The 11,648-nt window shown below is 36.2% G+C and overlaps 1 protein-coding gene across 1 annotated transcript; it reads right to left on the bottom strand.

Moving 5' to 3' along the window:
* Positions 1-976: 976 nt before the first annotated feature.
* On the bottom strand, positions 977-3,256 carry LOC120087561 (non-specific lipid transfer protein GPI-anchored 6). Its single transcript, XM_039044363.2, has 3 exons — positions 2,764-3,256; positions 2,343-2,438; positions 977-1,185 (listed from the first exon to the last, which is right to left on the bottom strand). The coding sequence occupies exons 1-3, from the start codon at positions 3,089-3,091 to the stop codon at positions 1,058-1,060; spliced, it is 552 nt and encodes a 183-aa protein (XP_038900291.1). The 5' UTR covers positions 3,092-3,256; the 3' UTR covers positions 977-1,057.
* Between the last annotated feature and the right edge of the window lie 8,392 nt (positions 3,257-11,648).

Here is an 11,648-nt window from a genome sequence, read left to right as displayed (position 1 = left end):
ATAGTATATATCAACTTTTGTTTGTTTGTTTTGTTCTTTATATGAAAACATTTGATTTGCTCAATAATGTTATAAATTTTAGGTTATTGAGATCGAAATTAATATATATATATATATATATATATATATATATATATATATTCTAAAATAAAATAGTGCAACTATCTCCTAACGGCTGTTGATACGTCAAGAGTTCAACCATCTCCCCACGGCTGTATGTCGTCGGGAGATTTATTTCAGAAATGGAGTTGATGAACCAAACTCCGGATGACATTGGACATCATCGGGAGAAAGGGGAACTGCCGATAGTGTATCCACAAGTTGGGAGTTTCTATCTTCTGCCGGTGTATACTTGGCGTCGAGAGTTTTCTATAACTCCTGATGGTGGGGCTTTAACCTTCAGTAGACATTCTCCTGACGTGTTTTTTTCTGACCAAACTCCCGAAGATGATGTTTTGCACATTGGGAATTAATCTTCCAACATGTTTTTGACCCTTTTTCGACGAATTTGAGCATTGAAAAAATAGTGTTTTCTTATAGTGATTTTAAATCCTAAGGACTAAAGGAAAACTAAACTTAAACCTAAGGGTTTTTTTTTTTTTTTTTTTTTTTTTTTTGAAAAAGACTCAATTTACAACTTATTTTTATTACTTGCTGCAACATTAAATTAAATGTGCGAACAACCAACTTTTTTTATTCTCTCAGGGCCCTCAAAAATTTCGACAAAATCGAACCTTGCATTTTTCTTTTTTCTTAGAAGAGTACAATTACTCTATAATAATCAATAAAATTTTAGAGACTTCATATAAGTCACGGTTGTAAAACAACCATATATTAATATCAAATTGAACATAACTCAATTGACATTAAATCTTCTTATCTAAAATTGTACTTTAAGAAAAACAACATTAATCGTGGTGATTTCAAACAATTTATCTGAAGATAATTATAAATTAATAATAGGTAGGGAAGCATATACGAAATGATTTTATATTAAACTAACGAAACATTTTAATTATTTGGAAAAGTAATTAAGAACAACTAAATCGAAACAGAACTACCAAATACAAGTGAGTAGAAACGATGAAGTGGAAAACCAAACGAATATCTCCACACCCAACCACTGATTCCTCTTCGTTCCACCATCATTTTTCGCTTCAGAATTTTGCGTGGAATTCCCACTAACTGCAACAATTTAAAACAAACAAAATATTCCACACCATGCATTAAAGGAATTTCTCTTTCTTTTCAAAAAAAAAAAAAAAAAAAACCATTTTTTACTGTTTTATTTTTTTTAAAAAAAAACATTTAATTCACGGACTCTTTTTGTCCTTGAGAACAACTATAAATATAACAATTCAACCTAAAGTATTAACAGAGTATAAATTTTTTTTACAGATATAACAAATATAACAAAATTTATATCAACTCTTGATCGTTGATAGAAGTTTATCAATGATAGAGTCAATTATAGATAGATTTTGTTATATTTGTAATCCTTTGAAAATGTTGGTATATACTTTATTATTATTATTAACCTAAAAGTGCTACAAATTGCAGTTTCATAACATTGAGTTCCATCTCAAAACTAATTAATAATGCAAGGAGTAATTAATCTATTTTATAAACATTGTGAGGTCGTTTGATTTTTCTAATGTGGGATTTTCAACCTCTATAGTGAATGCACTCGCAAACAATGCATTCATTTGTTAAAAAGAAAAATATTAATGGTAACTAAAATAGTTAAATGTGGAAATTCATATCATATTCATATATATATATATATAATTTCTTTCTAAGAGCGGAGAAATTGAAATAAATTTTAAGAGAGATAAAAAAATGGTTTAAATCTTGTTTTGATCCATGAACTATGAATCTTGTTTTATTTTGGTTCGTCTGTTTAAGTCCTAAAACTTTAAAAATTATTTATTTTTGTCCCTACTATTAATTTCTATTAACTTTTAAGGATGAAATCCGTTTAAAGATGAAAGTGCATCTAACATGGTTTGAGCAAGATGAAAGTAAAGTAAAATGTCAATGACTTTTGAGATCTCCACCAGAAATTTACCTTACCATCTAATTCAAAATTGAAGCTTCAGATTTTTTTAGCGTGACTAACTTATTTCGCAATTTAATCATTAAAAAATACAAGACATCTCACCGTTATGTTTAAGAGTTAACAAAATTTTAATAGTAAAGATCAAAGTAGGCATTTTTTAAAAAAATTTAGGACTAGAATGAACGTTTTTTAAAGTTTGAGAACCAAAATAGGATAAGATTCCAAGTTTAGGTATCGAAATAAGATTTTTTTTTTTTTAAATTTTTTTAAAATAGAGTTATACCAGCAGTAGCAGGTGCTGATGTAGTGTTACTTCCCTTGGGGTTCGTTTCTAGAAAATCCTTAGCCTCCTTGGAGTTTGGCGACAGATGGAGAAGCCCTGTAGTTCACATATATACTCATGAATTACCACCAAAAAAAAAAAGGAGTATATTTTCTTCAGATTAATTAATAAATTAAAGAGAAGAATATTATGAGAATAAGAATATTATACATAATATTAATCTTTATTCATCACACTCTTATCATACATATAAATAATAAATTAAAATATTTTAAAAGATAATTTCTCATGTGACAAAAAGTAATACTTTGATGTATTTTATCTCTATGTATCTTAGTCCCACAATACACCCAAAAAATAATTAAAATATTTTTTAAAAAATACAAAAAAGGAAGCTTGGAAGGTAGAAAGATGGGTATACCGATGCAGTCTTTGATGTCGGCAGGGGTATGACAAGCAGTAGGAAGCCCAAGAGCAAGCGTAAGATTAACTTTGAGTCCGAGGCTTGGGTCATCACGGTCCTTAATCAAAATACAAAGACATTTCCTACTCTTTTGAAGCACGAGATTGAGACCACTGCAGCAGTCAGGGGTGGGTGCCTTGGCCTCGCCGCCCACATAGGGCAGGCAAGTGGCGAGCCCAACCACCTGGTCCGCGCACTCCGCCCTGTCCTGGTCTATGTTGGAGCTCACAAACCCCACAAAGAGCAGCGCCATGACGATTAGCAAATGGGTTGAGGTTGAGGCCATAATAATATGAAATTAAAGTTAGATCGATCAGTGGAGTGGGAAAAAGGGAAATGAGCGGAGTGAGCGAAAGGGCATAGTGGGGTTTTATGGAGTAATGGTATGGCGGATGGGAATTAAAGGAAGTGGGTGTAGTGATTGGTTTAGGAGTTAATGATACCAACTCATACGTTGTATTGTAATGATATTATTGAACTATCTAGCGTTTTCTTTTTTCTTTTTTTCTTTTTTTTTTTTTCTTTCTTTTTTTGCCATTATATTATCCATTATTAATTACCCCTCTTGTTTAGTAATATTGACTCCTTTCAAGAAGAGTAGCTCAATTAGAATCAAGATAGTGATGCCATCCCCATCTTAATTAGTTCATCTGTTTAAAAAGCATATATACGTATTCAAATGCTTCAAACTTTCAAACAAAAATTTATATATATATATATATATATAGATTTGGGCCAAACACTTCTTGAATTGGAAAATAGAGAGTTAGGAACTCCACTTCTTGTCTTGCCTCAAGGAGCTTGTGAGTTCTACTACGAAAAAAAAAAACATTAAGTTTTTATACCTTATTTACTTTTTGCACTATAGGTACCAAGACTTTACAACTCTCCAAACTAGAGTTTGATCTCGTAACTTCACCTATTGCCCCAAACGTCCTCTAAAACTATTTGTTTCAAACGAAGTATATAGACTATAGTAGTAAGAAAGTAGAATAAGAGAACCACCAAGTATGTTAAGGATTTAAATGTTTTAACAAGATTGTATGTTAGTAGCTGAATGTGAGTTAATACATTGTTTAGGTTTAATAAACAAAAAGAGTGACACTTAAGGATTTTGGAGGACAATTGGTGAGAGGAAAAATAAAGAAAACATTTGCATTACTTAGGAAGGGAAAAATAAAGAAAACATCTAGAGTTAGAGAAATTTTTTAAGTGTTAATGGAAAAAGACATTTTTAGAATCCCACATTGCTTAGTTTGGGAAGTGGAATCTCCTTCTTATACTCTAACCTTGAGTCATAGGTTTAGGCCCTTAGGGTTCTCATATTTTAAAGGGAGTGAAAAGATCCACAAATGTTGATATGGTAGACATCCTACAATCTGTCTAATTGGGCATGGCGAGGTATGTGTGTGTGATTAGTTTTTATTATTAAAAAGAATAATTATTATTAATTCTTTATTTACATGGCCCTTGGAACTTCCTCCGTATTCTATGGTTGTGCACGCCCTTCTCCCCAAAATTGTGGGCAGTTCCTTCACATTTTTAGAACATGTTCATTTCTTCTCTTCTTTACATACAGAGGCCCTCTCTATTTTTTTTTTACAATTTTCGAGCAACCTATATTCATCTGAAGGGTGTGAATTTTTTGATCGATTTCAATGCAGCTTCGATCGAGATAGATTCATTTCTTCTGGGTTGTTTTATCCTGGGGACGACGTGGCAATTTTTGAACTGTTTGCACAAGGAACAGAGTCGTGAAACGTATTAAAGAGAGTGAACTTCGAAACTCAGCCTATAACCGATTTTCTTTTTTGCATGTTTTTTTTTACATTAGACATCGTTTGTTTGCGACCATTTCTGCCCATTGGAGGTAGTTGTTCCAAAAATTTTAAGACGAGTTTCATCTGCCATTCCTGCAATGGCTTTTACAAATAAAAAAGACATTATGACATCCGACCTCAATCATCCATTTCAGTTCAAAGGAGTGAACTTCAAACGGTGGAAGCAGAAGATGCTGTTTTTCCTCACTGACAAGAAGATTGCCGACGTTTGTACTACGGAGAAGCCAACTGTTTTGAAAGAAGATCTGATTGAACAACAAATAAAAGAAGTTGGTGATTGAGAAGAAAGGGATTTCTTATGCAAAATTTTTGTTTTAAACGGTTTGACTGACAATCTGTATGATTATTACAGTACAATGAAGACAACAAAAGATGTCTGGGATGCCCTCCAAGAAAAGCATGACATCGCGGAGGCCAGTTTGAAAAAATATGTTGTCAGCCCATGAACTGCAAAACATAGCCCATGAAATAATAAATGAAGGTATGCTCCTAAACAAGTAATTCCAAGTTGTCGTTATTATTGATAAATTTCCTCCTTTGTGGAAGGATTGTGGAAGGATTTCAAGAACACCTTAAGGCATAAGATCAAGGAGTTTTCTTTGGAGAGTCTGATCACCCAGCTGAAGATTGAGGAGGAAGCTTGAAAGTAGGACCAGAAGGAGGAGGTGAACATTGTTCCTGGGAAATCCGCCTCTGTCGTGATGAAGCCTGACCCAAAGTCTAAGGGAACCAAGAGGAAATGTCAGAACCGTGGCCAAACGTTATAGTTTATTTGCTTTAATCGTAATAAACCTAGACGCATGGCTAGGAACTGTAGGATTAGGCGTCGTCCTGCTGGTCAAACGAACCTGACGGAAGAACCGTTAGTAGCCATGATCACAGAAGTAAATATAATTGGTGTTTACGAGAGGTGGTGGATAGACTCTGGCACTATCCGTCATATCTGTCACAACTTTAGTCTCTTTAAAACTTATACCAAAACTAAGGATAAGAACATTCTGTCACTCAATGCAAGTTTTTGGAACAGACGAGGTGGATCTAAAGTTTACCTTCGGGAAGACTCTCACCTTGAAGGATGTCTTGCACACTTCGGAGATAAAAAAGAACTTGGTCATGGGCTATCTCCTCAACAAGGCCAGATATACCCAAAAAATAGGGACAGATTTATATACCCTTACTAAGAATAATGTATTTGTAAGGAAGGGTTATGCAACCGAGGGCATGTTCAAATCAAAACCTTTACATAAGTAAAATGAAATATTCTGTTTATATGTTGTATTCTTTAAATGTTTGGTATGTTGAACTTTGTCATGTTAATTAGAGATTAATTAGTAACATGATTAGGCTGGAAATGACATCTAAGTTATCCATGAATGAATTTGGTAAATGTGAGTATTGTAGTCATGCTAAAATAACTAAGACTCCACATAAATCAGTACTTAGGAAATCTGAGCCTCTAGATTTAATTCATTTTGACTTCTGTGAATTTGATGGTATCTTGACTAGGAATAGTAAATAATATTGTATACTTGTTGAAAAACAAAAGTGATATGTTTGATGCTTTTAAATTGTTTGTAATTGAAGTAGAAAATCAGTACAACTGAAAGGTTAAAAGACTTCATAGTGATAGGAGAACTAAGTACGAGTCAGACGACTTTAATAAATTCTTTAACTCATATGGAATAATACATGAAAAGAATACACCTTACTCTTATGAAATGAACAAAAAAACGAAAGGAAAAATAGAACTTTAGCTGAGTTAATAGTTGTTATTTTACTCAGTCAGGAGCCGCATCTTATTGGTAGGGTGAAATCATCCTTACCGTGTGTTATGTCCTAAATAAGATACCAAAATCTAAAAACAAAACTTCACTTTACGAAGTCTTTAAGAATAAGAAATCAAACTTCTCATAGTTTAGAACTTGGGAGGTATCTAGCCTTTGTAAGAATTTTAGACCCTAAAAGAAGAAAGCTTGCTAGTAGAGCCTATGAGTGTGTCTTTATAGGTTATGCCATAAATCATAAAGCCTATCGGTTCTATGACCTAGTAAACCAAGTGATCGTTGAGTCAAATGATGTTGACTTCTTTGAGGATAAATTTTCCTTTAAATCGAGAAATAATGGGGGCTCGGGATCCAGTAACCTAACCCTAGTTAGAAATCCTACCTCTACAGAGGAAGCCGACCCTGAAGCTAAAAGAAGCAAAATAACTAGAACCGTCAAGGATTTTGGGGATGACTTCCTAACCTATAACGTAGAAGAATACCCTAAAGACCTAAAAGAAGTCATATCCTCTGTAGATGCCAAATTATGGCAAGAAGCTATAAATGATGTAATAGACTCTCTTGAGTCAAATAAGACTTGGCATTTGGTAGACCTACCCCCTGGTTGCAAATGGATCCTAAGGTAGAAGCTTAGACTTGATGGAACAGTTAACAAGCTTAAAGCCAGGTTAGTAGCAAAGGGCTTTAGACAAAGAGAAAACATAGACTTCTTTGACATCTTCTCCCCGGTCACTAAAATTATCTCAATCCGTGTACTATTTTCTCTAGTTGTCTTAAATAACCTCGTAGTACATCATATGGATATAAAGATCGCTTTTCCGAACGGTGAACCAGGAGAAAAGATTTATATGGAACAACCTGAGGGCTTTATAGTACATGGTCAAAAGAGTAAGGTTTATAAGCTAAATAAACCTCTTTACGGTCTAAAACAAGCTCCTAAGCAGTGGCATGAAAAATTAGATAACTTAATCTTATCTAAATGTTCAAGGTTAATGAAAGTGACAAATGCATCTAGTACAAATTTGAAAACAATCTTTGCACTATCTTGTGTCTGTATGTAGATGACTTGTTAATATTTGGGTCGAACTTGCACGTCATAAATGATGTAAAATCTATGTTGAGTGCAAACTTCAATATGAAAGACTTAGGAAAAGCGGGTGTAATCTTAGGCATAAAAGTGACTAGGTCTGAAAAGGGAATTTCTTTAGATCAATCCACTATGTAAAAAAGATTATAGATAAATATAATTACTTTGAATATAAATCAGCATGTATTTCTTGTGACCCTAGTGTTAAGTTGTTCAAGAACACTAGTGACAGTGTTAATCAAACTAAGTATGCGAGCATCTTAGGCAGTCTCAGATATGCTACTGACTGCACTAGGCTTGTTATAGCTTATGTTGTAGGATTACTTTGTAGGTTTACAAGCAGACCTAGTATAAAATGTTGGAATGTTATAGAAAGGGTTATGAGACACTTGAAGGAAACCCAAAATCTAGGATTACATTATCAGAAGTTTCCCGTAGTCCTGGAAGAGTTCAATGATGGTGACTGGAATTCCCTCTCGGATGATTCAAAGGTTACAAGTGGCTATATCTTTAATATAATAGGCAGAGCTATCTCTTGAAAGTTCAAGAAACAGAGTATTTTAGCCCAATCGACAATGAAGTCAGAAACGATAGCACTAGCAATAGCTAGTGAAGAAGCATGCTGGCTTAAAAGTTTGCTATAAGAGATTCCTCTATGGAAAAACCCAGTACCAACCATGTTGATCCAGCAGCAATCACAAAAGTTTAGACCATTACTACAATGGAAAGAGATGACAAATACGTTGTAAACACAACACCATTAGTGTAAGACCCTAACACTAAATCTAAAGTGGGAGGTTAAATAGAAAAATCCTAAGTAAGGATAGTGGGGAAAAGGGAGAAAAACATCAAAAATTATCCAAAAAGGTGACTAAAAATCTAAACGCTTATGAAAGACTTAAAACATGTTAGACGCAAGAAGGCATGGAAGATGGAAGCAAGAAAACTTGAAAAATGGTTAAAGGTTGCATACAACCAACGTAAAGGCATACATGAGCCATGTAGGCACGGGTAGGAAGCATGCCTCGATTGAGCATGCTAGGCACGCAGGCCATGCGTTGAAGCCAAGCACATAGGCCATGCGCCAAGCACGCAGCCATACATCGAGGACAAGCACACAGGCCGTGCGTCAAGCGCACAACCCATGCATCGATGGTGTATGTCAAGCGCGTAGCCCATGCGTCGATGGTGCATGCCGAGCGCGCAGCCTATGCGTCGATGGTGTATGCCGAGCGCCTTGCCTATGCGTCGAACGGGCAAGCAAACAAGCCATCCTATGCATCGAAGCACTGTCGAATCTGCCGAGCAACCATTCATCGATGCACTATGCCAAGCACACGCCCATGCGGCGAAGCACGCCTATGCGACGAGGCATGCCCACGCGGCGAGACACGCCCACACGACCGAGAGTGCCTATGCGGCTAAGCGAGCAAGCGCCTAGTCAGCACACCATGCGTCGATGGTCAGCACTATGCATCCATGCTTAGTAGGCCGAGCAAGCACACCTAGCAAGCCATGCGTTGAGGGTGAGCGGCCACCCTATGCGTTGGTGATGGCCAACTCATGCGTTGGCTAAGTGGGACTTTGATGAAGGAAATGTGAGTTGCTATGCGTTAAGGATAAAAGGTAAGGCTAATTGATGGAAAAATTCAAGGGAGGATGCCAATGGTATACGAGCATAAGTCTTAAACAATTTAAGTAGAGAAATATGTGAAGTATTTAAGTAATTTAGGTGGCAAAAGGAGAATCACATAAAATTCTAGTAGGAGGTGGACAAAGGAGATTTCATGCAATTGAAGTCTTATCACCTCAAGCAGGAGGTGGGTGAAGGAGATTTCATGCAAAAAAGTAGATTTTGGCTGGCAAGCTGAAATGAGAATAACTCAAGGCTAGACTGGGTAGGCTGAGTTTTGGCAGCTCCAAAGTGAGACAAATGGGAGTTGAGTTGTCACCATGGGGTGAGTTTGAAATGGCTATAAATAGAGGGGTTGGGCAAGAAGAATTTATTCATACCATCACCTAAATTGTGTGTTGAGAGCATATTTAGAAAGTTACGTTTGAGTTATTAGGTTGCCAAGTTGATTGGAAATCAAAAGAAACAAAGGTTGCGTTGGTGAGGCATTGATTTAGCTGGACGCACAGCCAGCCTACACTCTACGCACACACAGCGCTGCATCCGTCCGTCTGCACGTGCCTCGCTTGACGCATCCCGTGCACTAGCCCAACGCATCTGCCTCCCCAGTACGGCGCATCACGCCTAGCGCAACGTACACCCAGCGCACGCCCAACGCAACGCACGACCAAACGCGTCAGTCCTCTATGCGGCACAGCACGCCCACCCTGCCTACTGCCCAACGGCCAGCTGCCTACCACGGTCCAAATAACCTCTAAAAATGCTAATTTTGGTATTTTGGCTAAATTGGAGTAGGGTAAGCTGGTGTTTTCATTATATAATAGTATTTTGGCTAGTTTGACATTATTTATTGATATAACAAATATTAATTGAGGAATTTTCATTGATATGGAGGAATTAGGAAGGTATTCTCAAGGTGATTTTAGTGGAAAAACTTACTAACAGTGAGTGTTTACTTAGTTTTATGCGTTGATATGTGGATAAATGCATATGTAAGTGCCAAATGCATGCTTATGATGTTATGTTGTTGCCATGATGTTGTTTGTGAATTTGCTATGGAAACTGAGATTACACCCAGATTACATAAGTTAACATGCTTAATAAAAGGTGCTTGACGGGAAAATATAGTCGGCCTCGATCGGCGGGAAATAATAGTCGGTGACGACCGGCGGGAAATATAATTAAGTTACCTAAGCATGAGTAGCGGGAAAAGAATTATCGATGTGCACATTGGCGGGAAAAGTGAGTTATAGGAAAGTTTCCATAAAAAGTTGTTGTGATTGATAATGTGTCCATGATATGAGCGTGCCACGTATAGCATGGAACTGGAGGTTGATAATTGAATGAATGTACACATGATCATGCATAAATTATACTGGAATTGTGATTATGTGATTGATTTCCCAAATATATATTTTGCAAAGTGATTATTATTCTAAAAGAACCAGTCACTGGGCTTAGTAGCTCACACTCTTCAAAATGTTTTCTTATATCCCCTTCCAGGTAGCAAAGCGGAGTGTTCAGGAAGGAGTCTACTAACCACCAACATACCAGGACTTGGTAAATTCTCAAGGCACAGCTCGGATCATGTAATAAAGAATATAGGAAATTGAACTATGTGTATGAAAGTTAGATAGAGTATTGTAAACAAGTTGAAATCTTGTCTTGAAATACTACTGGTGTACCCTGACGCTCCCTTCCAGGTCTTGGGGGGCTAAGACTAGGGAGGGGGTGTGACAATTAGGGAGTTCCTCACTACTGGTGTAGTTAGAGCGAATCATATACGAACTGATGAAAACTTGGCAGATCTTTTGACGAAAGGACTGGCCAGAGAGAAGGTTTTCAAAATCTCAGAAAGGATGGGATTCATGCCTATAAAGAGATACATCACTGTGAGGAAAACCCAACCTGTAGACTGAAGATCCCAATAAACAGGTTTAATGAGTAATAACTGATCAAAAATGATAAAGTGAATCATGCTGAAATGAACACAGAGTTCTTTTCCTATGGCCTAGAGTCTGAGCATGATACTAAAGCGTAAGAAAGGTTGAACTTAGTCCTTAATGAGATCTATACTTGATGTCAAGTGGGGTACCTAGCTATAGAAGTACTCTATAGATTCACCTATGTGAATGTGGAAGTGAGGGCCGCTTCCTATGGAATCTTACGCAAACTCTCTAGAGCGTTCACTAAACTGGGATACTTGTGCTAGGCTTTAAAACACGGGCTTTTGAACTACAACCTAGAAATGTTGTGTTTGAGATGTTGTTAGAGATAGAGTTCAAAACTAAGAGTTACTCTAGTATTTTCGGAATCATCTACACTATGTAAAGGTTCAAGTCGTAAGACACCTTTACTTATGTACAATACTTTACAGACTGATATTGCTCGATGAAAAAATGCTTTTCTTATGTTTTTAAATTTTTAAGTGGAGGATTGTTAGTGAAAATTTTTAAGTGTTAAATGGAAAAATACATTTTGACAATCCCACATTGCTT

The sequence above is a fragment of the Benincasa hispida genome, chromosome 10, assembly GCF_027475165.1.
Source record: "Benincasa hispida cultivar pf3 chromosome 10, pf3_genome.v1.1, whole genome shotgun sequence".
Lineage (NCBI taxonomy): Eukaryota > Viridiplantae > Streptophyta > Magnoliopsida > Cucurbitales > Cucurbitaceae > Benincasa > Benincasa hispida.
Note: the sequence above shows the minus strand (reverse complement) of the source record. Positions and strands in the feature narration are given on the sequence as shown.

What these genes read in the sequence shown, in the direction of transcription:
- LOC120087561 (XM_039044363.2), bottom strand. Translation starts at nt 3,091, where the DNA reads ATGGCCTCAACCTCAACCCATTTGCTAATCGTCATGGCGCTGCTCTTT. An exon ending in CGACATCAAAGACTGCATCG is followed by an intron (nt 2,439 to 2,763) that starts GTATACCCATCT and finishes TGTGAACTACAG; the next exon opens with GGCTTCTCCATCTGTCGCCA. An exon ending in ATCAGCACCTGCTACTGCTG is followed by an intron (nt 1,186 to 2,342) that starts GTATAACTCTAT and finishes AAATTGTTGCAG; the next exon opens with TTAGTGGGAATTCCACGCAA.